We start from the raw sequence: 26,567 nt of genomic DNA on the forward strand, positions 1-26,567 counted from the left end.
CATGTAGAACCCTGCTAACAACAAACCGGGTAACTACATCCTATGCAGTGGTAGGATGCTCCAAATGCCTTCAAAAGTCAAAACTCCTCTAATTCAGCACCAGTTAGCAAACCCCTGCAAATTTCTAAATGTCTTCAAGCTTTGAAAGACTTGGTTTTGGAAGAAGAGTTACCCAGGTGCACGAGCGCAGCACCTCCAGATGTATGCCGCTATACAGTGACACGGGGAGAGCAAATGCTCTCTAACCGGAGAGGAAGTTCTTTTTTTTACATCTAACGGAACCCGGGACTGCTAGGTTAGGCTCGGGAACCCTGACTATTGCGTTTCCGGGATCCAGTGCAGCCTTCAGCTGCTGGAGAACTGGACTGCAAGGGCTGAGAACCCCGTGCTTTAAGTTTGGGGAAGGAAGCGAGAGGGGGGAAAAAAAATAGAACTGTTCCTTTAAGAACTTCCTTTCCCTTTTACTCTATGTTTACATAACACGGGGGCCGTTCCACCGTGGGGCCAAGGGGGGCCGGGAGGGGGGGCGCGGGCCGCCCCACGCGCCAGGGGGAGGGGGCGCCGGGCGGGTCGGGGGCTGCGGGGCTTCGGGCGGTTGGCCGGGCGGCTCCCACCTGCCCGCGCGCGAGAGGGGCGGCTCCGTGGTCCTGCCCCCGCCCCTCCCCCGCTCGCTGCCCCCGCCCCTCCCGCGCTCGCTTTCTCCCTCCCTCCCTCCTTCCCTAAGCGGGGCTCCGGCGGCGGCGGCGGCGGCGGCGGCGCTCTGCGCGGGCAGGTCCCCCTGCTGCCCAGTCCCATTTGTTGCCGAGTCCGGCTCGGAGCGGCAGCAACGTGCGGAGCTCCCGGGAGCGCGGCGGGGCAGCCGCACAGCCACGACGGAGCAGCCTCGGGACTGGCCGCCCCGCGCCCCCTTCGCCGCCGTGCCCTTCCCCGGCGCGCTCACCCCGTTCTCAGGATGGGATTGTAGCGGAGGCGCGGACTCGGCGGGGATCGCGGCGGAGGAGGCGGCGGCGGCGGCCGATCGGGGCTCCATGTTTTCCCCTGGCCAGGAGGAGCACTGCGCCCCCAATAAGGAGCCGGTGAAATACGGGGAGCTGGTGGTACTGGGGTGAGTCCCGAGATCTCCGCGGGGGCTTAACGGCGGCCGCCGAGGGCTCCGGGCTGGGCGGCCGCGGGGCGCCGGCATCCCCGAGCGGGGCCAGCGGGGTGGCTCGGGCGCTCCCTGGGGAACGCCGGAGCTCTTGGGGGCGGCGGGGAGGCTCTGGGGCCGGGGCGGCAAGCGCCCGGGGAGCTGTGCCCCCCATCCGCGCGCGCGGGGTGCTGCAAAGACCGCCGAGATGCGCTTTCCCCGCGGAGGACGGCGGCCGAGGAAGTGGCGGAGTGGGGTCGGCCCCGGAGAGGCGGGGACTGTGGCGATCCCACGTCCCGCGGGGCGCTGCTCTCAGGGACAGAGCCCTCGTTCTTACCGGGGGGAGGGAGGGACGGACCCTTGCTCGACTTCCCCGCGCGCCCTGGGTCAGGGAGGGCGCGTAGGGGCAGGGGCCGGGGCCGAGGCGCCGCCGTCGTAGGCACCTCATGGTGTGTGGGGAGACCCCCCCCAGTTGACGAAGCTGAAAGGCCGGTGGGGCCCGGTCCCCGGGGGACCCTCTGCCGGGTGGCCTGTAATCCCGGGTCCCGGAACTCCGAGCGCGGCGCTGCGGGCTCGGCCGCCGCGGGCGGCGGGATCTGCGCGGTGGGCGTCCGCGGGCAGCGCTTTGCATATTGTTATGGTGACCGCCGCGGGTAGCGGCAGCCCGGGGGCAGTGAACTGTCTGTGACCCGCGCGGGCAGGCCGGCCCTCGGCTCTCCCAGGCGGGAGTGTCCTGGAGGGGGCAGGGACACGGCAGCGCCTGCCGGGGCTCCGGGGTGCGGGGCCGCATCCCCACCGTCCCGGGCCGCGGCCTCGCTGCTGTTCTCCCGGCGCCGGGGGCCCGGCCGCCTCGACTCCCTCTCCGCTTGTGAAAACCACATTTTGAAGATAGTAATTATCTACAATCGTTAAACGGCAGCAATTAGAGACTTCATCTACTTCCTGAGTTTCCTTGTGACATTTCTATTGTTTACCCTTAATAAGCCGGGAGAGAGGCTTCGCGGGATTAAAGTAGGATAAAGTGGGCAGTGAAAGGGGAGCAGATTGGGGAGGAGGGAAATGCAGGAAACTCGGGAGTGGGAGCAACTTGGATTTAGCATTTGGAGAAGAAAGGATTATTTTCTCCTTTGGATGTGTCACTCTTGGGAACCCGCGCTTTTGTCCTTCTCTGTTGAAAGACCTGTATTCAGACGGTCTTTGGTGCTGATAGGTAGGCTTAGCCCGTATATGAGGAGCCACGGGTAGGGAAGATCTCAGCGAACTCTGAAAAACGTTTTTTTTTTTTTTTTTTGATAACTGAATACGTTGAAGTAAGTGCCGACTTAAAAATAATTTTGAAGAGAAGGATTTTTAAGGGAAGCTTCCAGACACAGTACAGCTGGAAGTTGTCTAGTTCTCCTCACGTTGTTGCTAGAGTATTAAGTGGAGGATTATTGGAAATCTCATTACCTGTTTTGAAGTTTGCAGATAAGCGGTTTTTCCCACCTGCATCTTAATTGCGCTGAAGAGACAGATGTCAGGGTTCAGTGGAAGGAGAGAGGAATGACAGGGGGAAAGCCCGAGGTTAGCTTGTCTTATGTAACCTCAGCCCAACCTAATTTTGTGGAGTTTGGTTTTGTTTGTGTGTCTGGCTTTCAAGTGTGTTTAACATACTTTGTAAACCCGACGCGAAAGATTAACGTACTCCAGAGCTTTATTTCATTATGTCCTTTTGAGGAAATCATTGTGGAGATGTTTCAGAAAAGTGGTGTTCAAGTGGGCCTTGGAGAGGTTTTGTGTTTATAGCTGCAAATGCAGGGCGTTCCAGAGCCGTGGGAAGGATTTAGACCCAGGATTGTCCTGGTATCATAGGCTTATTCCAAAGTAGGCTATGTCAATGTGTTGCCCATCACACGTGCTGTGTCCTCAACTGATGGTTTTCCGGGAGACACTAAGTATGACATAGTTGGCAATTTACCATTTGGGGCCAGACACCTGATACGTGCCTGCCCTGCTTAGGTATTCAGGATCCTGCACTGAGGAAGGAGCTCAGTTTAGCGTGGAGGGGTGGGCATCAGCAGAAAGAAACATGTAAACAAATGAATAATATATGGCAATCTCAGGTGTTGCCAGGCTCACCACCAAAGGTGGTTAACTTGCAGAATGTCTGCGCTAGGTAGGTATTGCTTTCTTGAACTGGGAGGTCAAGGCAGGTCTCTCTGAGAAAGTGAAATGTGAGTTGACCTCAGACTGCTGAGAAGATACTTGTCAGGTTATTGAATACTTGAGAAGAATTCTGGTCTTTTTTGAGGGTAGATTTCTGACTCTTTAGAAATAACAAACACACCGAAGAATGCTGGGGGAAATAGTGAGTAATAGGTAGACTTGAAAGAGACCCTATTTATTTGTATCCTACTCTCAGGACTTGAGACAGTGCCCTGCCCCCTTCAAACAATCATAACTGTCAAAGAATCAATATCAACTTTGCATATCTGATCATTTGGGACATAAATATTGATAGAGAATTTCTAGTAGGTTTTATTGATAAAATTAATCTTGACCTCTAAAAATGATCAATATTGATACTGATATAAGCTTTTACCTTTTTTTTGTAGTTGTACAACTACCTTTCTCTTCTCTTCTAAATTTCTTCTTTTTATCCTCTCTTCTAAATTTCATATTAAAATGTTAGAAATCCTGGGGAACAGACTGAGGAACTATATACACATATGTGTATGTGTACAGACATACACATATATGTGTATAAATGTATATGTGAAGAGCTATCTATGTATCATGTCCACATCCACATGCAAATATGTGTCTTTTCACGTATTACACAATATTAAGGGACTTGACAGGTAGTTAGGGTGTTAATAGGGTTATCACCTTCTCATTGGATTCGTGGAATTTCATTATTTCTGGATTCTAACCAATAAATGTGTCATGCCACAACCCTTTGTTGTGCCCATTGCATGATTCAAGGTAGAGAAAATGACTAGTCTAACTGTCAGGTCTTTCTTGCTATTCATTGTAAAGCTGGCTGGCACGTTGAAGTTGGGGAAGCATGTCTGGATTTGAGAGGCCGTTCACTGTAGTGGGGAGAGCATTAAGGTACGGTCGGGAGACCCAGATTCAATCTCTGCTTTCTTGCCAGCTAGCTTTGTGACTTTGGCTTAGTCTCTTACCCTGTCTCTGCTTCTTCAGCCATAAGGAAGTATGATTGGGTTAGGCCATCTTTAAGGATCCTTCCTTGTCTGTACCCTGTAATATTGTTCCTTGGTTCAAATGTGGAAAATGCAGTTAACATTCTGTGTGTTGGTTTTGAATACTCTTAAGGTGATGGATGGTGGCAGGAAAGACCAATGCAATCACTTCTTTTGAAGTAGGTATGTGCAAAACAGGCATGTAAAAAAAAGTTGTAATGGTGCACACATATTTGTCTCATTTGGTTATATGTGAAGACATTCAAATTTGGTAAAACTTCCTGTTCCAAACTTAAGAAAAAGCAATAATGTTTTGCAGTTAAGCTCAATAGGCTGGAAAAGGCAGCATAAGGAAGAGATAATCTGGGTAGGGCTTTGGAACTGGAAGGGGCCTAAGAGGTGCTGGTATACATTTAGCCCTTTTATTTTACTGAAGAAGAAGCAACTGAGGTTCCCGGCAGGAAGGAGATTTGTTCAAGTTCATAGCTGAGCTGGATCACGGCACTGCCCTGGTCACTGTTTTCCCACTTCAGGACAGATTCCAGCAGGGCTGTGAGTTCCTCAGAGCTTCAGTTTTTTTTGTAACTTGCACGAGGGGAGCTGAATCCCTTTCTGTTTTAGTATATGTGCTGCCCAAGCGAGCACCTGAATCCCTTTCTGGATTCAGTTTGAAGCATGCAGCTCTTGTGCTGACTAATGGCCCATCATGGTTTTTTGGGAAAATATTGCTTACTCTTAGTTCCCCTCACCTCACAGTGGAATGGGTAATACATTTTGCAAGGCTTTAATTTTAATTTGATGCTTCACCAAATGTATTTTTTTTAAAGATTTTATTTACTTATTTGACAGAGAGAGATCACAGTAGGCAGAGAGGCAGGCAGAGAGAGAGAGGAGGAAGCAGGCTCCCCGCTGAGCAGAGAGCCCGATGCGGGGCTCGATCCCAGGGCCCCGGGATCATGACCTGAGCCGAAGGCAGAGGCTTAACCCACTGAGCCACCCAGGCACCCCTTCACCAAATGTATTTTTATTGGCTCTCCCAACTAAGGGTTTTTGGGGTCTTCAGATAGAATTCAGGAAATCCCTGAACTTGGGATTGGGGAGGAAAATGCATCTCTATTTTCACTACAGTCAGATTGAAATTTACAATTTCACTCAATTAGGATAATGGGCAGCAGAGAGAACTGCTGCTTGATTTGCTCCTTACTGCATTAATACAGAACTGCTTATATGATTGTATCATAACTTAAAACTGTCTTGATAACTAAGCGTAATTATTTTCACTTGTAATCCTTTGTATTTTATTTTATGCATTTAAACCATTTTTCTGAGAAGGGCTCAGTAGTCTTTACCAGACTGCCGAAGGGATCCTTGGCACAAACATGGGCTAAAAACCTCTACAAAAGAATGGTTATGAATGTGACTGAAAATGAAGTATTTTAGTGGAAACTGATTAAGGTCTTCAGAAGGCTAAAATGTCAGGGATGGGGTGGGGTGGGGGAACTTGCCGTTTTTTCCTTTGGATGGTGCAGCATCTATCAGGTAATACAAAGAAGGCAGTTCCTTGAAGAGTTTATGGTCTTTATTTTTTAAAACAAGCAGCTCCCGATTTCTGTATGCTGTTTTCGTTTTAACCTTGGCGCCTTGCCTTTGCACCCCTCCTTTTCTCATCCTCCTCTCTAATTTGGGCCCGAAGACTTCAAATACTGGTATCCTTTATAGACTAAAAGGTCTTTGAACTTTTTTTTTTTCATATAGGAAACAAAATCTTTACTGTCACTCAGCATGTGAGGTGATCTGAAGAGCTCAGATCTGTTTGTGTGGATGGAGTGTCTAATTCTGTAGGCTATTAATGGTCATGATGTTACTAGCTTTGGGTTGCTATATTTTCCTTTACTAACTTTAGCCTTGTTTGGAGTATGTGGCTGTCTGTGTGGTTTCTTGTCTGACTTTCTCAGATTTACTGGTTTCCCTCACACACATCAAGACTGACACCTTCATTAGGACTTTTCATTTTTTGGTTTTATTTCGTCATGGGATCCGTATTTGGGGATGCTTTATATAAACAAAAATAAAACCGGGTTGATGCAGGTCCCAGCAACTTTACCAAACACATTTTGTCCAAGAGATGAAACAGACACACAAAACACTGAAAACCCCAAAACATCCCAGTTGCTGTATTTGAGGGAGACCAGTATTGTTACGTTGGGGCAATGATTCTGTATCTGTAGGGATCAGCAGCATAGTGTTCCAGAAGTAAGTTAGGTGGTGCTATTCTTTGGCTTTTGAATGGCGACAGCAGCAACTCGGTGGACCTCATTGGTATGGGAGAAAAATAAGTGGAAAGGAAATTTGAGCATAGTTTAAGTGAAGATTTCTCCTGGGGTATGCAGAACCTATTTTGTAAAAAGCAAAGTGAGGGTATAAATGATTCAGTTATTAGTTCTTCCTGAACTTACTGTTATCTTCATCTTCTAGAAAATAAAATGATAAGAGCAGAAAGTGCTTCATATTTTTTAGCTTTGTTTAAATCAGCTCTTCTCAGCCATTGTCTCAAACCACCTCATAAGTAATGATCAGTGTTGAGTTACGGGTCCAGTAATTTATGACAAGGAATAAAGTGTTGATCTTTCAAATGATTCTGAGATGTCCCTTTAATAATGTCATTTTTCACCCACTTGCTTTCTGATATGTTTTCTCAAGTGGGAGAGAAAGGGGTGGAGTTAGAGCAGGCAAACCAGGAATGTATTCATTCCACAAATATTTATTGGGTGTCTACTCTTCCAGGCACAGGGAAGTCAGACAGGGCAATCACATTCCCTGCCCTCATGAACTGTTATCTGATTCTTGTCACAGCTCCTTAGTGAATAGGCATTACCAATATATAGTACATTGATGGATTCTACAAATATTTGGGCATCTACTAGTGTGGGATGCTGAGCTTGGCACTAAGGGATGCAGTGGAGAATAAGGCTGGGATGGTCCCTGCCAGTTTGAAGCCTACAGTCCAGTTGGAGAGACAGAAAGCAATCTACAGAACAAAGGGTCACCTAACACCGTGCCCAGATGGGAAGAGGCCAGCCAGGAGGAGGTGAGGGGGACAGAGTGCTCTTAGACAGTGGCCACACTGTGCTCCGAGACCCAGGGGCCAGTGTGCCTGCTCCTCTGAGGAACAGAGAGAAAAGCCCTGCATGGCTAGGAAGAGCAGTTGAGTTAAATACATGAGAGATGAGGATGGGGGCAGGTCATAAAGTACTTAGAAATCACTGGAAAGATTCTGGACTTTATCTTGGGGGCCATCATAGCAGGGTTTTCAGCTCTGGAAGAGAAGTGGAGAAAGCACTTCTATGAAGGGGGTTACAACCTAGGTAGGAGGAGAAGGAGGTGGAGGGAATAGCATTTACCACCTCCAGAGCCTCCATGAAACAGACAAGGAGGGAACAGAGTGTGAGCCAGTGAGCAGCTACTTAGTTCCAGATTCTGGTTCCCGTCCTCTGTCCGGAGCTCGGCGTATCTGGCCATTCATGCAGTGTCAAAAGTACTGGCTGGGGACCAGCGCTGCTCCAGTATTGCCCGTGGGGAAGCCCATGAGACAGCAACACCCCGCCGGGGCGGGGGGGTTACCTTTTAGCGGGAGTGGGGCACTGTGTACACAGGCGGGCAAACAGCTGGCTAAAACAGGTGCTAGGAAGAAAAGAAAGCAGGATGAACGGGAAGAAAGTACCTGAGTAGGGTACTAACAGGGGGACTAACAGGGTAAGGAGCTAGAGATGAGGCAGAGGGAGGCCCTGGTAGGCTAAATAATCAGGAAATGCTTTTCTGAGAAAATAATCTTGTGTCCTCTGAGAGTGCCCACTTTTTCAATTTTTATTTCCTTTTTTTTTTTTGCTTTAAGCCCCCCTGAGTGGGTTCCACTCTTAAAGCCAAAGCATTCCAAGTATTATTCTAGTGAAGGAGGCAGAGTATGTAAGCAAATAACCAAAGGGAAAACAGAAGTGTAAACAAATATAGGGGCTTATATTTAACTAGAGACAAACGTGGTCCAGTCCACCGTGCTCTCGCCGTGTGCCCAGAGTGGCGACTGCGTTCCACTAGAGTTCGTCGAAATGGTCTGGTTTCCCCTTGCAGCTGGCCGCCGGAGGGCAGGGACCTTGACTTGCCCTCCCTCGGAGTGCCGGGCACCCCTTTCCAGGTGTGCAGTAGGCACTCGCCAGGGACGGGGCAAGGATGGATTTGTGCGGCATATTCCCATGCCCCACTCGGCACCAAGCAGCCCTGGGGCTCCTGGCATGGTTTGGGATCTGGAAGCAGCTCTCCCATTCTGTAGCACAGCTGTGGGTTGTGTCAGCAGTCCAACCCCCCCCCCCCCCACCTTCAGGGCCCAAGTTCCAGGCTCCCTACACTGCTACCTACACTGCTAAACTGGGACATCAGATATGCCAGTTTCCACTTTTGTTTGTTTTTCTTTTTGTCAGTCACCTAGCAGTCATTTTGTCACCTGCAGAAAGTCCTGCCTTGAAGGGAAGCCGGCCGTCTGCTCGGATCCCACCAGCTGCTCTGAGCGGAGCGGAGCTGCAGTGTGCCTTGGTCGCATTGAAAGGCTGCGGTCATCAGCGCCTGTTAATGATGGCTGGAGAGACCACGCGATACAAGCTTCTCGGACGAGGCTTGTACATAATACATATGCAGCGGGCCATTTTCAGCATCAGGTTGAAGATGGTGGCAAGTCATTCTTGACTGAGGTTTTATTTCCAGCCGTCCACATAATGCCTCTCACTCTCAAAACGTTTAACTCTGCGCGTTCCCTGCTTTTGTGCTCATGAAGGCTCTCTTTTGAGGAAAGGAATCATTATTGCAAGCATGGTACTTCCATTCTAATTGGTACTGGCTTAGCAGAATCCGGCCAGAGCAGGCGGCTGTGTGTCTGGCTTTGAGGCTGTTGGTGTGAAACTGCTGTGTACTGCTACCAGGGGCCCCTGAGGAACCCCAGAGGCCCCTCCTCTGTTCCCATCCCTACCTGGGATTCTGGTGCTTCGTCGTGCCACATGGTCATAGAACACTCTGTGGACAGTCAGAACTTGTGATGGGAGAACAGTGGGGATTTCTGGAGCGCTTGATTGATTGGCTGGTTACCTTGCGGAAAGGCCCTTTCTGCACAGTGACCATAGACGCAGAGGAGTGTGCCTCACGCCAGATCACCAAAGATGACACAGACAGCTTCATGCATTACAGTATGCATTAGGGTACATTAGAGTTCACACCTGTGGTTTGGCTGCTTTTGTTATTACATGCTCATGGAGAGAATTCAGAATGAAATCTGTACTTTTGCTCGGCTGTGACATATACGGTATAGAGGAAAGTTATTGTACATATAGCTGTACTATGTGTCAGCACTTTATGCTTCTCAATATAGTTTTTTACACACCTGAGCTATTCTATTTAATAAACATTTGTTGGTTTGGTGCTTGAAACTCTCCAGTGGGGGAATTGTACCGCATGGCTGTGTTGTTGAGGCAAACATGACCCAACTTTCCCGGATGGTCTTGTAGTGATCAGGGAAGAGGAAGTCAGGGTTTTGACTTAATCCTGTGTTCCTTCCCTGTTGTCTTGAAATATGATCCGTAGTAGTTCCCTGTGTGTGTGTGTGTGTGTGTGTGTGTGTGAGAGAGAGAGAGAGAGAGAGAGAGAGAGAATGAGAGAGAGAGAGAGCACGTGTGTGCTGGACCTCCCATCAGGAGGTGAATCCCCACCCCCTGAATCTGGGCTGGTTTTGTGATTTGCTGTGAGCAGTCCATGTGAGGGAAGTGACACTTTGTGACTTTTGAATGTTGCCTTAAGGGGCATTGTAGCTTCCATCTTTGTCCTCTGTATTAGTTTGCTAGAGCTGCCATCACAAAATACTGCCGATGTGGCATCTTAAACAACAGAACTTTATTTTCTCACAGTTCTGGTGGCTGGATGTCCAAGATCAAGGTGTTGGCAGGTTGGGTTTCTCCTGAGTCCTCCCCGCTTGGCTTGCAGATGGCTGTCTCTCCCTGTGTCCTCAAATGGCCTTTGTCTCTGGGTGCCTGATATCTCTGGCCACCCCTGATGGCTTTTCCCTGCTCTGTTAAGGACACCAGGCATATTGGATCAGAGCCCAACCATTTGACCTGATTTCACCCTAATTACCTCTTTAAAGACCCTCTCTCCAAAAAACAGTCACATTCTGAGGTGGACTGGAGGTTAGGACGTCAACATACCAATTCAGTCTGTAATATCCCCTGAGAAGGCAGCCTCTAGCCAGTCCAGACCCCTGGCTGAGGCAGTGGACCTGGGAGTGAAGCTGTTGTAAATCCTTCAGCCCATCAGGCTGCCCAGTCCACCCCACATGGAGCAGAGATGAGCCATTTCCATCCAGCTTTGCCCAGGTGAGGGAACCGTGGGTGGTGGTTTTTAGCCAATCCACACTGAGGTGGTTTGTTAACTTGGCAACGGACAATTCAGACACTGCTGTTCCCTGCATGGGGTTCTGCTGTCAGACCCGACAGACTGATCTGGAATGATTCACTGAGCTTTTGTTGAGTTGTTTTTTGTTTCCTTCGGGTTATTGATTATTTTAATAAGCACAATTTCAGCCTTTTAGATGAGTTATTCCAGACATTAAGTACCGTATGGTCTGAAAATCTTAGCTAACAGACGCATTTGTGGAATAACTCGATCACGTGTACATCATCTCTGAGTCTGTCTGCCTTCGTTAATCTCCGTAATCAATATTCTCTCCTGAAATACGCTGCAAGCACAGGAGGTGAAGAATGGCCCAGCTTAGCCAAGAACCATGCTTCTGGAATGCTCGAACATAAGTAGCTTTAACTCAGGGAGCTAATGCATGACACAGATTTTCAGGCTTTTCAAGGCCACCTGACATGAAGCAGTAGAGCCCACAGAGATCTGAGTGGGGGAGGTCATCTCTATCAGGATCTTGCAGGCACAGGGCGATGGATGGGCCGGAAGAACGTGTGCACACTGCAGCTAGGTGCTGAAATGACAGGATGGAAAGCTCATTTCTATTAGTCTCATATGTCTGTGGCTGTCAGCGGTGAGAAGGAAGACCCCTGTTCCTGAAGGACCTTATGTGTCTCATTCACGCCGTGGAGACCGGTTATATGCTGGGTAAGAGGGGAGGGGAGACGCGAGATTGCCCTGGGGTGACATGGTCAGGGCTGGGCCCGTGGCGTCAGCCAACCGCACGGCTCACACCACCGCACGCGCAGAAGCCGCCAGTTACCACCTCCAGTTGGAGCATGTTGGCGGAAAAAGAATAAGATTCCTGTAATACAGTGAACGTAACTTCCTCAACATCCCTCAATTCTGGTTAGGGGATTTTAACATTTGCCATTTTTAATCAGAGGGATGGAAACAGGTAAAATTCAGAATTTTGCAATCAATTTAGAAACTGAATGTAAAAGAAATTTAGACTTCTACATGATCTGTTTTGTATGAACTACTGTAATTTGGTTGCTTTTTAAAACTCAGTGCCTCACTAAGACTTTTGGGCTACCAAATACAGAGATAGGTGTATTTTACTGCATGTGTCTTCTGTGTGAATAGATACTTAATTCAAAAAGGGAGCCACTTTACATACTAGAAGCTAAGCACTTACAGACAGATACACTAAACACTAACCACGCAGGAGGGGTGAGCTGATGGCTGTTGTTGCTGTTTTGATGCTGCTGCTGATTGCACAGTTAGGAACCCACATAAGGAGATGCCCTCCAGGGGTGGAGAGGCCCTCCAGGGACAGACAACCCAAGGTCAAGGTGAATAACTTAGCAACAGACCATACACGGTGCAGAGGGGAGCTGGGTGGAGGCAGCTGTTCCTTCAGGTGGACTGGAGGCCAGATTCTGTTAGATGTTCTGCTTGATCGGTCCCAGGAATTGGATTTTATTATTTGGAAAGTGAGGCTCCGGTCCAGGTCACTCACCTCATCGGTGGCAGGGCCCGATTTGAAAGTGGGTCTGTAGTGCTCTGAAGCTCGTTTCTTTCCGCCAGGGTAAAAGGTCAAGAGGCAGGTGTGTTCCTGAAAGCTTGGGAAAGCTATCCTGGAGGGATGGGCCTCCGCGGAGTTTTGTGGGGTGAGCTGGGGTTTTTATAGGGCAGGAGTGGTAAAGGCCTGGGGTGTTTGGCTGGAGAGCCACGGGCTTGGGGAAGGAGAGGAAGTTGGAGAACTGTCAGCCAGTCAGCAGCGACTCATGCTGGGGATAAGCAGGTCATAACCGAGTGCTCCCTGCCTTCATGGAGCTGAAGGGGAGAAACCTTGGTTCTGCTAGGAGGGAAGGATTTCATTTAGGTTGAGATGAGGACGGTGAGTAGGAATTAGCTGAGGGTCACAGGGGGAGAAGAATGGTGTGTGTGAGACACATTTAGAAGCTGAGGAGCTGAGAGACATCTGGTAGGTTTGGAAATTAGAGTGCTGGAGGGTCAGTGTCACTCAAGAGTGCCTCGGGCCCGGCAAAGATTCATGCCTCTGAGCCTGGGAAGCCTTGGCCTTCTGGGAGGTATTCCACAGAGAGGGGCAGGCACCACTGCAGGCTTCTGAGCAGTTGCCTTCAGTAATTCTCAGGACGGATCGGATCTCCAGCCAGATCTGCATTTTCTCTTGTAGATGATTTCCCCCTCCTTGTCTCCAAGGGACTGTGGCTCACACTGGGTCTAGCAATGAGAAATGGTGGTGGTGGGATAAAGTGCTTGTTCACTTACTTCCTAGTGTGTTCGGGAAACTTGTGCAGAAGCCAGGAATGTTTGGGGGTCGGGCCCCACCCATCAGAGCAGATCTAAGAACCTTAAGCCACTTAGCCTGCTGTCCTCTGGACCCTCGCTTTCCCTGACCCCAAGTGATGGCATCCCTTGTGCATTGTCCGCTGGCTGGAGAGGATCTGCAGCCCATGGCCCCCTTTCACTGTCCCTGAGTAAGCTGAGTATGCTAGCCTTCCAGCAAATCACCGGGGTCCTGGCTGTCTCTGGCCGAGCTGTGCCTGTGGCAGAAGTGTGGGGACAGGTGGGACCAGTGTTGCCCATGGAACAGCCCCTCTGGTGGTGTGTTGATCCTGTTACCGGGAGAGCGGAGCAGAGCAGTTTTCATTCTTGCAGGAGGTGCAGGTTGTCTGATTTCTGTCCTGTTTACCTGCCTTGCTTTCCCATTGCTCCCATTTCAACTTCTGCCTCACCTTCGGGGCATTCTGCTCCTTCTAACTCGAAGTGGCAGTCTCCCGTCAGAGCCACAGTTTAAAATCATCCTTAAAGAGGGATCATTGGGACCTGAGCTTTCTCTTTTCTTCCTGCACGGATGAGGACATTCCAGCTAGGCCGTTGCTTCTTAATGGCGGGTTCTTTCTTTGGTGCGCAGAGGTGCACAGAGGGCCTGGCCTGGGCATTGGTCGTGATGGTGATGTCTCGGTGTCTTGGGTTAAGTGCTTGCCCCTGGGCAGCTTCTGTGCAAAGTGCAGCTCATGCATTTGAGTTCTGACCAAGACGCTCAGGTGCCATCACTTACCATTTTGTAGATGAGGAACTTGAACTATGGGTACAGGTGGAGAAACTTGTCTGGGGTCCCTGGGCTATCATGTGACAAAGCTTTGCTTCAAACCCAGGCCTTTCTGACTCCAACCGCCTTTGTTCATAAAGCCTGTCGTGTGTGTGTGTGTGTACGTGTACGTGTGTGTGCAGCTTTGCACCTTTTCTGTTTATTTTATAACCAAACCCTTTCCGTACTGCATATTCTCATTAAACACAGTGACACAAAATCTTACTTGTTTAATGAGGTCACCAGTAAGATTAAATTTTTTTTTTAATGTTTACAACTTAAATGAACCTTTTTTGGGGGGAAAATTGCTACATATGTGTTTTGCCCACTTGTGTTTACATTCCTAGTGTATTTTCCAAAAAATGGAACTATGCTATCTCCAGGGAATAACTGCATGAATCCTTCTGTCTGGCTTCTTATTTACCTGAATATCTTATAGTTATGTTCAAGAAAGACCCGCCTTTTTTTTTTTTTAAGATTTTATTTATTTATTTGACAGACAGAAGTCACAAGCAGGCAGAGAGAGAGAGAGAGAACGGGGAGGAAGCAGGCTCTCCGCTGAGCAGAGAGCCCGACGTGGGGCTCGATTCCAGGACCCTGGGATCCTGACCTGAGCTGAAGGCAGAGGCTTAACCCACTTAGCCACCCAGATGCCCCAAGACCCGCTTTTTTAATCCAAAATAATTCCAAGTTCATTTCTCTAGTTTTGAAGCCAGTGCACTGAGTTATTCCTTGTTCCTTGAGAAAAGCTCTTTAATCCCCTTAATTGTGGCAAGCACTCCTGAAGGCTTTTTGTTCTTGCTGCTGTTGGTGGTCATGTAGGCTAGCATTGATATTTTGTTTATAGCTTGGAAAAGGGGCTTCCAGCCCTTGTCCTCTCAAGTAAAGTTCTGTCTTTGGTTAGAAACTAATGTCCCTGCACGCTGATGTTTCCTTCCCTGTCTGCCTATCTTCCTGTTAGTATCGATGAAGGGAAAAGGCTCACCCAGCTTCCCTCTCTCTCCTCACTAAGGGTGCTTAACACGCGCTCCTGCAGGGGCACGAGCTCAGCTCATCTGAGAAGCACTGGCCAGCAGCAGTCAGGAAAAGTGCCTTTTATTTGCTATTCTAAGTGTTAACTTAGACCAGATGCCAACTTCAAGGCTTTGATGAAATTGTTGGCTTAGAACCTTCTGGAAGCTGGCGTAGCTTTATGCTGTACTATTCCAACCTTCCTGTGAGGGCATTTAAGCCTTTTCAGTCACAGATGTGTGGTAAGGCGCAGATGACCCAGAGTTTCTGAAAACAATGTTCTTAGCTAACGGGCATTCTAAGATATCCGGTGGTAAAATACAAAAGGACAAATATAGCATCTTGATGAGCGATATTAGATATTATATGGGGGGGGAAGCAGACACTTGGAAGCGCTGCAGGAAAGTAATTCAATCAGGAGGCTCTGATAATGTAATGAACCGTGCAAGGGTGAAACTCGAGGCGTCCGCACGCTAGAACGCCCTTCAGTCGAGTTCATTGTCTTATGGTGGTATTCCCATGTTCTGCTGTTTTAAATATGGAAAACTAATACAACTCTACTTTTTCCCTGGACAGGAGTGCAAAGAGGCAGACCTTCATCACCTTACTCATTTGTGTGCCCTCCTTCCCACTGCCTCCCCCACCCAGGGGGCTCTTAGTTGGAACTCCTGTCCCCAAGAATGAAGCATACAGACTTCGTGTTGTATAAGAAATAAAACTGCTCCTCAATCGTGCCAAGTACAGTTGAGCTATAGTGATAAGTCCGTAGGTTTCTTTAGCTCTGAGGGGACCCCCCCCCTCAATCCCGGAAGAGAAGAACCTGGTTCTACTCTTAACCCATGCTGCAGGAGCAGCTGCGGCGAGCTGCTACTCCTTGGGGAGGTAGTAGGGAGGGCACAGCAGGGGGGCTTTTCCCCCAGCTCTTTCTCCCGCTGCCCTACAGTTTATAGACCTCAGGAGGCAGCAGAGCTTGGGGTCCCTTGCATGGTATGGGAGGCTTGCAGGGGGGCCCAAGCCCCTGCCCTATGCTCCATTTCAGCAGGACTCCGAGGATAGGATGTCCTCTCCATCCAAGAAATGGGGGAGCAGACATGGCTGGAGGTCCAATGATTCCCAGGAGCCTGTACAGCCAGGAAAGGATATTCAGGCTCAGGAATTGGAATCCGGATCTCGGATTCTTAAAAGCTTGTGTCTCTTCTTCTTCTCAAAGCCTGTAACTCACGTTGTCGCGGTCTGTAGTAAGTTTATTTATTTATTTTTTTGGTAATAACTTTTGATAACCACCTAAAGGGTTGCATTAAGTGTGTTACTGCTGTTTGCATTAGGTTCTGAAGTTGTGATTATATGGAAATGCTGGCGAGTTCTGGCTGGACCAGCGGGGAAGGAGTGGACAATGGCTTAGGCGACAGCCCTGCAGGGAGCCAGCCCCTCCTCCCTGCTTGACGGCTTTGCTTGGCCACCCTTCCCTTTCTGCTCCTCTTCCTTCAGGCCAGGGGAAAGGGTCAGAGGATGCCTGCCCTTGTTTTTCCTGTTACCTCCATTCAGATCAAATTCAGACAATGGAGCTCCACTCCCTCTGGAGAAGGGCTCTGCATGGCCCCTTATGTTCAATGGAAGTGAATCCTTCTCTGATCTAATTGTTTTTTTTTTTTTTTTTAATCCACTTGAATACTCACCCTGTTAGTTAACATGAATCACATACTCTTTGATTTTGCCTGGGTAATTATTTCACCCCAGTTTCTCCTAGGGTTAAAGCAGTTTTAAGTCCTGTGTCATACATTCTCGTAACTTAGATGTTAGCATCTAATCACTAATATACTGATCATTTAGCTTTCCTCCACTGATGAATTTATAAATGCAGATTTTGTTAAGGCAGACCACTTATATTCCGGTACTGGAATTAACTTTAAGAGCTGTGTGCTAAAAATATATATAAAGAGTATTAATGAAAATTTTGGAAGGAAGAAAAATCTTCCATATGCTAATATTTTGTACAGTCACATCTAGTCATTGTGCACATACCAAAATATTTTATGTACTTCATTATACATGGTGTATGTGCTGCTCTGTAAAGGATTAGCTACTCACTTTCATTTTAAGGGAATTTGATGAATGCTGGGAAAACATTTAAAGTAAGCCACATCTATTTTTTTCTTGATCAGACCAGTTATTCGTGAATAGGTTATCTAACACAAATTCTGTGTAATTTTTTTTGACTGGGGAGGGGGAGGGGTTGTTGCAGAATGAGAAATTGCTCTGGGATTTTTTTTTATTTTATTTTATTTATTTATTTGACAGACAGAAATCACAAGTAGGCAGAGAGGCAGGCAGAGAGAGAAAGAGGAGGAAGCAGACTCCCTGCTGAGTAGAGAGCCCGATGTGGGGCTCGATCCCAGGACCCTGGGATCATGACCCGAGCCGAAAGGCAGAGGCTTTAACCCACTGAGCCACCCAGGCGCCCCTGCTCTGGGATTTTTAAGGCCTCTGTTCCAAGGAAATCTGTGGGAGGAGAAGAAATACAGTGTTATTCACTGTTTGAGATCTTTAAAAGTTCTCTCAAAGACTTCTAGATATGCCAAGGGCATGACTTCTGCAAATAAATTTCTTAGGAGCTTAGAGAAAAGGACACTTTGAAGGACACTAAATTCTCCACGTGTTGCCCAGTCAAGCCCAAGGTTACTTGCTTCCTTGCCCTTGAGGCTTACCTTCTGGCTTTTCCCCCTGAACTTTGTTCTGCCTTTCTTTTTCACCTGTGCTTTTGCACCACCATTCCATCTGTCTGCTCTGTCCTGCTCACCTGCTCGGATTTAGCTCAGGTGTCACCTCCAGCAGGATTCCCTCCCTGACTCCTCTTTCCCCCCAGTGGGAGCAGTTATTTCTAGATCTCTCAGTGCTTTCTGAAGGAGTTCCCATGGCCTTGCCTGCACTCTTTCCCAACGCTTCAGCACCTCGTGGAGTAGCTAGTACTTGGTGGATGGGACAAGACATGGATGAGCAAATGCTGGCCTGGAAATATGAGCATTCTAATATGAATGGCCTCTTCCCCCTTTTCTTTGCTCCCAACTAGGGTTTTAAAGAATGAATTATTCACTTCAAAATAGGTACTTGGCTTATTTCTATTTCTTTAATTGCTTTCCAAAAAAATATTCTGTTTGCATCTCCCCGAGGTAAATTGCAAAGTTCCCAGGCACATAAATATGTTGGGAACTCGCTAAAAAGGGACTGGGTGAGCCCTGAGAGGAGATGGTGGTGAACTTAGAATTTTCCTCTAAACTTAAAAAGAGATAAGGGGTTAATGTGGAAGAGTATCGGGAGGTGGTCTGGAGCTGACGGTAATTTCAGCTTTCGGCTCTAAATGATCTTCATATGTAGTATTAAAAATCTCCCTAGAAAGCCTCTCCCTAGAAAAAGCAACAATTCCAAGCATATTTTGACAGTGATAAATCTTTATTTTTACTCAAGATTAGTTGCTCTGGTTTCTTATCCTCCCACTCTAAAAGTTGCAGATAAATATTCTTTACACTCTTTTTTCCTGATACTCACCCACCGGCTTTCGTGTTCATATGCTGGAGGTTTGTGGCGCTTTTCTGCCTGCGCCTTTAACTTGCCAGCTCCTTGCCTTTGATTTTTCTTTTCTTTTCTTTTTTTTTTTTTTGAGAGTTTTATGCTTGTGTATGGGACCTCTGCTGTTTAGCCAATTTCAAAGTGTTCTTTTCCCTTGTCCTTACAAACTTACTTGCCTATTTGTTGACTTTTTCCCTCAATCACACCACTTTGAGTACAGCTTGTTAAATATTTGAAGGGAGGCAGCTGGGGTACTCTGGAAGCCAACTGGAGTTGTTTTTTGTTTTTGTTTTTTAATTCCTTTTCGTTTTTAGAAAATCATTTTCCTGAGGAACCAGAGATCATAACACTCAACGGTTTCTTTTTACTGGGGAGGGCTGTGTATCACGGAGGAATAGAAGCCCTCCTCTCTGGCTGGCTTTTCTTTTGCCTCCCCCTGCCCCACCTCATCAGTTTCCCACCCTGCGTGGTTCAGTTTGTAGAATCCTCACAAGAGGATTTTTCCTTCTCCGTTCCCACCTGAGGTCTTATATGGCCTGTGATAACGAGATGTCTAAAACTCAGGTTATTCATGGGATTTATAACAAAAAGGGTGTGTGGTGATACTAAAAAAAATCTCATACATGGTAGAGTGCTCTATGGTGGCATAAATTATTCTGAATTAAGCTTCTTGTTCTTTGTGGGGTCTCTGCGACCCCAAAGCTGTATTCTAAGTATAAAATATACCTGGATCTGATTCTGGGAGCATGTGTGCACTTGTGACTTGGCAACACATAGGAGGGAAATGGTCTGTTTCTCCCTATGTGCACAAATACTTGGGAGTAAGCTGCAGTCCATATGATTTGTGAATTGTGGTTTTGCAAAGTAGCTTAATGAATTTGCTCATTTAATTTTGATTGGATTACAATAAGACTGTCTTACAGTATTTGGCTGATGATTTTTGCCTTGGAGATTTTCTTTCTGGTGTATTATGGGCACCTGCTCTCAATTAAAAAAAAAAGACCCCAAAATTGCAAGTATTTTTGTCAATATGAGAAATGTTCAGGGATGGTAGCCCAGAGATCTTGGTGGAATGTTGGTGGTTGATGAGTCAATTCATTACTGAAGATCTGTCTAAAGTGAGATTTCTCCAAGAGCTGACGTTTTAGGCTTTGTGTAATCAGTGTATTAGCTACACATGGTGACTATTGTTAAATTGAAAACGGTCTTTACTTTCTGATAGAATGTATTTTGAAAGCTGAAACTCATGTCTGTTCTGGACCAGAGGTAATGGAGTAAAAAAAGACTAACAAAATGCTGCATTTTCTGCTAAGAACATTTAGCCCAGTGTTTAACCTCCGCTTTCTACCTTAAAGATCTCCGTTAAGCGTAATGCTTCAGGAATGGTATACTCATGGACCTTGGAGGTTTTAGGTTAACTCGTAGGTTAAGCAGAAATCTCTGCAGAGGACTAAAAAAAAAAAACAATCGCCATTCCACTTTTCCAAACAGAATACATGGAGTCTGCTTGACTCTGTTTGATGGGTTAGGCTTGCCTTTAATCTTTTTGAACATTAGTAATCATTGAATAAGACGGTTAGTTTACGAGGTAAAAAAACTGGGACCCAGGGGGAATCCTCTGAAAATCCTTTGCAAATATTTTAGCCCATAAAGAAAAAATTGCATTCCAGGTATCTTGGCTCTCTGTAAGGGCCGGTTACAGGGAAGGCATTTGTGTTGGCCAAGGGTTTCACTGGTGTACCTAGGTTCTGCGTATTTGGGTTTTTCAGTATCTCCCAGGGGTGTGGTGGACTGTTGAGGGTCCTGCCCAGAGGCCCTGGATTTAGATAGCGTGGCAACAAAAAATAAACACGTTTGCTAGGGGAGCATATAATTTAGAAGCAAACCCTGCTAACTGCCAAATTATATTTTTAACCTTTTAAACTGGTGGTTTCTCTCGAAGCATTGGACTAAACTAGAGAGGACCTATGTGATCGATCATTCCTCCAGGGCTGCTCTGTTCATGGAATGCCTCTCGTTCAAATAATAAAAATAATTGCCCGCTTCAGCCCACTGACCTTGGTAATTGTGACAGTGCCTGATGTAATTTATTGAGCGCCAAGTGTTTTTAATTGGTGTATAAAGCATGGAGTTCATACGGGACACCTGCCATCGGAGTCTGGCATCGAATGTGTGTCTTTCTGGTTCTTGTCTTTTCCTTCACCTTCCCTCCCTCTTCTCCCTCCTCTTCTCCTGTGTTGCATACTGAGATCATTTCTTTACAGGGAGGCCTTGGCACTTTGCCTTGGGCAACTTCTCCCTGGGAGGGTCCCATGAAGAACCCACCGGTATGAGGTTAGTCTTTGTCTCCCCCCGACCCATCCTTGGAAAGCCGCTCCATTCTTCTTGCCTTCTGGAAGGGGGTGACCGAGTATGTAGGGCTGGTCCTACTGTGGCTGGGTGGGTTTGACTGGGCGTCCGCATAACAAGGTGAAGTTCACCCACTCAGTAGAAACCGGTTTTCATTGACTTACTGCTCTGGGGGGCGGGGGGATGGGGAGGATGGGCATCCCGTGTACAGTGAGGCGTCTAGGATGGGATTAGTAATCACCTCTTAGATAAAGGAGTTTATGGCTTCTCATTAACATAAGAATCCCACAGCAACTTTTCTTTCCTTGGGAGAGGCTGCTGGGTGTGCATAAGTAAGATGACTCAATGAGCAATTGGAGAAATTTCTCTTCAGTCACTGGAGTAAGTACTAGAAAAAGCTTTTGGAGCCGTGACCAGTCCTTGCTTGGCATCTGGATTCAAGGGGAGGAAAAGAATGGACACCTAAGCTGCTGCGAGCTTAGTGGCCCATTGGTCTGTGGCCAGGACAGCAGACTTTTTTCCAGGTTCCCACTGGGGCATCCTGACCCTGGTTCCTTGTCACCCCAGAATGCTGCTGTGGAGGTCTCCAGCATGGGTGTGAGGCTGAAGCTGAGGCCTGTGTGTAGGAGGGGTGATCTTGTGCACGGTCCCCCTTTGCAGGGTCTTCAGCCGGAGAGCTGACCGAAAGCTGCTGCGGAGACTGGTGTGCTCTCCTTGCCATCGGTTGCCTAAACAAGATTGTGATTGAATTTGAGGCTGATGGTTTGGATTTAAGATCTTAAACTGTTCTGAGTTTAAGATGCTAATATGCTTTATTTGCTTTATTTAGGGAGTTAAACAGATTTATCTTGGCAGAAGAGTTCAGAAACCTATAAGAGCAGCACTTAGATCATTCTCCTAAAAACATGACTTGATTCCAAGCATTTCAGTCTTTTTTTTTTTTTAAGATTTTATTCATCTATTTGAGAGAGCAAGAGGGAGAGAGAACAAGAGCAGGGCAGGGGTGAGGGTGGAGGGGCAGAGGGACAAGCAGACTCCCGGCCCACTGAGTGGGGAGCCCTACATAGGGCTCTATCCCAGGACCCCAAGATCATGACCTGAGCCAAAGAAGTCAGATGCCTCACTGACTGGGCCACCCAGGAACCCCCAGACACGCCCATCTTGAAGTGGGGGACCACAGGCTGATCTGTGCTGGGCTGCAGGTCGCTGCCTACCGTCTCTTCCTTACCTGTGTGGTTTCCAGAGGCTCCAAGATGCCTGGTTCTGGAGGGCAGCCTGTGATGCCGCCTTTGCAGCAGACAGCCGCTGGGGGAAGCTGGTGGGTGCTCAGGTGCTCCTGAAAAGGGGGGAGCAGCCAGCCCGAGCCCCACCCTGCTCTTTCCCTCTTGGTCTCCCGGTGCCAGCTCCCAGGTAGCCTGTGTCCTCTCAGTGCTCACCAGAGCATCACAGTTCTCACATCACAGTGCTTGAAAGCTGCTTTCTCCCAAGAATTGGCTGTTCCTGTTTGGAGTAGTCCTTTTCCTTGAGGAGGTAAAAGTAACTTCAGGAGTATTCTTTGGAAATTGTACACCTATTTAGTAAGAAATGCGGAATCCCAAAAGAGAGAGTGTATTTCTCCATAGGTTTTGACACAACGCATCTTGTATTTGGAGTTTATTCCTACAGTGAAAGTAGCAAAAGCAAAAACATTTCCTCCTGCAACTTTCTGATCAAAGTGCAGTGGTTCTGTGGCTCTTCTTGTTGTTCATAGACTGAAACATATTCACGGATTCTCTAACATCTGTACAGGGAAAGCCAAGATGACAATTGCTTCATAGGAATATTACGTAATAGGGTATTTACAAATTTGAATCTGTAAAGCTTTGACTTTGGAAACTTTGTAAAGTGATCTATTTGGCACACTTACAAAGTCCTCCTTATTAGAGATGTCTGAATAATTGTGGAAGATGGAAATGGTCAAGATTTGATCCCCTAAGTTAACAGCACTTATTTCCAGCTAATTTGTAGTCTAACAAAGAGCTAGCACGAGCAAACCGTTTTCAAAATATTGTCCATCTAGGAATGTCTGTATTGTTCATTCATGCAACTTGTTTGAAGTCTTCATAGCATGATTATGGAAATGCTTAGTTCATGGTGAAACAATTATTTCTCCTGTGTTGTTGGTGTGTTTGTTTTCTCAGGTGCCTTTTCCCAGCTTGGTTTTCACTTCTTTCCTACTGACAAAGTTGATGAACATGTGGGGAGGCGGAGGATGGGGATTACAAAAGTAATGCAAGTTGGTCTGCCCATGGGGAGCTGGAGGGACTTCCAAGCTTCCAGGGACAGCTGGGTGGAGGTGGACTCATTGGATAAGCCACAGAATCCTCAGTGATGTGACTGTGTGCCTTGCTTCTCCGACACCCTAAAGGATGGGGCATTACTTACCGGATCATTTCCCTTGGTTTGGTGCTGGTTGGTGGTAGGGGGAGAGAGGCAGGGAAGGGAGACAGATGGGCGGGAGGCAGGTGGAGTAGGAGGAGAGAGGGTCAGAGGAGGAGCGCTTTGGGGCTGCCATACAGAGTGGGATTGAGAAGTACTGGGTTTCCTTTGTGTTTGGTAGTTTCAAGATTTAATTGTCTTAGACTGATTATGAAACTGTATTGAAAATTGGTCTGTTTGTATTCTGTATGCCAGTGTGATTTTCCTAAGTATACCCTGTAGTTTTACTTTTAGTGCCCTTAAAGTTCATTTCTTATTTTTTTTTTAAGATTTTATTTATTTATTTGACAGACAGAGATCACAAGTAGGCGGAGAGGCAGGCAGGGGGGCGGGAGGCAGGCTGCCTGCCGAGCAGAGAGCCCCACGTGGGACTTGATCCCAGGACCCTGAGATCATGACTTGAGCTGAAGGCAGAGGCTTTAACCCACTGAGCCACCCAGGTGCACCTAGTTCATTTCTTATTGAACGAACTCCTCTTCCCCTGCCTGTTCCCCTTTCACCCTGTGAACTGTTCCTTATTGTCCTCTCCTCGGGTGTGATAATATTTTGCTTTATTTTTCTAAATCTTAAATTTACTTTTCAGTCAAGTGCCTGAAGGCCTTTGTGCGTGCCTGCGTGCGCGTGTGCGTGTGTCCTGCTTACTCCCTTTTGTGTTTTGGCTTGCCATCGTCATTGCTCTTCCACATTGCAAAAAAATATTTTAAGTTAATTTTCTAAGACTACAGTTCCGGTAACCCGACAGCCTTCACTGGCACAGATGAAGAATAGAAAAACTAGGGCTAATAGGGACATAACCCCACCCCATAGCTCTCCCACTCAGCAAGCTTTCTAGTTGTAAAAATCGGGCTCCCTTCTCTGGAAAGGGTGGCGTACACCCTTGTTGAAAAGGAGAGGTGGGATTTTCATATTCAAGGCTTATCACTGGTAGGGCATTTCACTGCTGTGTAAGTTGGCTTTCATTAGTCTGAAAATGGGCCTTTCTGTCTTCCCCCTTCTGTTTCCTCCCTGATTAGCATGTTAGCGCATGTCTGAATGAAATGAAAATGCAGCCCCATTGATCATGGCTGAACTGTGCATTGTGCCCCAGACGTGCAGCCGAGTGGGGCGACTCTGTAAAGTTGGTGACTTCATGGAACTGATGCATGTTTCCTGTTAACGTCTTTGGGACTTGCAGAGAACAGTTAGTAACACCCCCCTCCCCGCAAAACACCCATAAACTCTTTCGCCCAATCCCAGATATCCATTTAAAATGACTTAAAACAGTCTCAGTGGTTGCTTGAAACAAACCATTTGGATATATTCTTATTAGGTGCAATTCTAATTTTTCAAAAGTGGTAAAAGCCACAGCAGATGCAACAATACCGCATCTTCACAGTGAGGTCTAAAAAGAAAAGCATGTTGAATTTAAGCAAATCTTTGAAAATGACTCCTTTGAAGTTTTGAGCATTTCTAAGTAAAGATTATCCTACGAAGGGGTTATGTGCAGACCCAGCATAGCCCTCAGCAAGATCGCTAACCCTCCTGAAGAGGGTCTTTTTTGGCCTCTCCTTATCAAATGACGGCAGGAAGGGAGAATGTGCGAGGCTTAAAATTTCAGTGTTTAACTTGGTGCCAAGGACTCAGTATTTTGAGTTGGAAATTTTGGCTCACCTGCAGGACAGGGGAAAAACTGATGGCTGGAACTGGAGTGCATGGGGCCTAGTGGACACGTGGGCAGTCGAGTTCTTATCCAGAGTTGACTGCACTTCCGCAGGCATGGGAGTGAAGGCCAGGAGAATGGGCAGATGCGAGGAGTTTGTCAGGTTGGCTGGCCAGAGCACTTGGAAGTTGATACAGCAGCTGAGTGTCTCATGTCTGTCTCTCTCCCCTGGTACCTCCCTGTTGAGTTGTCCTATCAGCCAAAGAGCACATTACTTCAGTAATATAAAAAACCATGTCCTGTCTGATTTGGTTGGAACCCAAGAGGCCGCTGGTCAAGGCTTGGCCCATCAGACTGGGATGGCAGTTGCATGGTACTATTTCTTTGTAAATTGGGGCTTCCCTTGGTTGAGATAAAAGTGATACTGGTCATTCTGTTTGGTTGGTTTTCTTTCAGTTTCGAGACCGTTGGCCTACAGCATTGTAAATTTATATCCCTTTTAAATAATCCCTTGACTTGACGTATGTTGAAAAGTGATTACCACAGTAAGTTCGGTTAACACCAGTCCTCTCCTCTAAAGGTGTAACTTGTTTTAATCGGTATGGAGAACGACAGTCTGACTGAAAAATGAAAATATTTCGTAATTCTCAGGCATTGTCTACTATGTGTATAGGTCTGGAAAATTAAGTGCGGAGTAGCTGGTAGAACAGAGTCTCACATGAGCCTTCAGTGCCCTAGCTTCAGGAATGTGTGTGAAGACTGGCTGGTGCATGACTGGCCGGTTAGGCAAATAAACACCCATTCCCTGGTCTGTTAAGATTTTTCTGAGGTGGAATTTGCTTAAGCAGATGCAGGGCACGTGCACATAGCCATTCAGTACAGCATTGGTGTAGTTCTGCCCTTTTCTAGTTCCAGAGAGTTCTTTCATGAGCAGTGATGTCTAACTCTGTTCTGAACTTGCCCATCCCCCATCAGTGGCCTTTGAGGTAAGAGGTAGCTGTGGGCTCGTGAGCAGAACTTGACATATTGCTAGTGATCTGTGTTCTACCTTTAACGTTTTTGCTTATGCTTTAAATTCAAGTTTTCTTCAGGTAACTAAGCACTAAATTACCTATTTATAGATCTTGAGGTGAAATTGGGACATGCTGCTTCTTAAGTGCTGGTATATCTGAGGGGTTTTGTCCTATCCAGGGCACTGCCTGAGAGCATGTGGGGCTGATGGCAGGAATTTGCTCCCCTTTCCCAGTGATTATGCTCAGGTATTTCACAGTGAATTTTCAGAGTGTTAGGAGTTTAATGCCTGGAGGCGATAGCTCCTCTTCTAACTCTGAGCTTCTTAGTCAAAAGATCTTTGACTTCAGAAACACGTGGAGTATGTTTCATAGAGAGCCATTTCCTCCCAAATAGGAAAATGAAATTTCTCTTTTTCCTGAACACGATTCTTAGAAGAAAGAATCCCAAGGTTATTAGAAACATACAGATCTAGAGCAGAGCTCATTGAGGTACCTCAAGTTTTTCTTTTTCTTTTTACAAGTGCCTTTTCTTTTCTTTTTTTTTTAAAAGATTTTATTTATTTATCAGAGAGAGCACACAAGCAGGCAGAGGCAGAGAAAGTAGCAGGCTCCCTGCGGAGCAAGGAGCCCAATGTGGGAC

At 47.1% G+C, this 26,567-nt stretch overlaps 1 protein-coding gene across 1 annotated transcript in view; it reads left to right on the forward strand.

The window, feature by feature from the left end:
- Window positions 1–992: 992 nt before the first annotated feature.
- The window catches only part of LOC111140302 (pellino E3 ubiquitin protein ligase family member 2), a 200,326-nt gene continuing 174,751 nt past the window's right edge, over window positions 993–26,567 (forward strand). The window contains exon 1 of the mRNA XM_022492592.1: window positions 993–1,105. Within this exon, the coding sequence (XP_022348300.1) occupies window positions 1,029–1,105 (77 nt within the window). The 5' untranslated portion in view covers window positions 993–1,028. The remainder of the gene's footprint in view (window positions 1,106–26,567) is intronic.

This window comes from Enhydra lutris, unplaced genomic scaffold, assembly GCF_002288905.1.
Source record: "Enhydra lutris kenyoni isolate GAN:26980312 unplaced genomic scaffold, ASM228890v2 scaffoldscaffold4, whole genome shotgun sequence".
Lineage (NCBI taxonomy): Eukaryota > Metazoa > Chordata > Mammalia > Carnivora > Mustelidae > Enhydra > Enhydra lutris.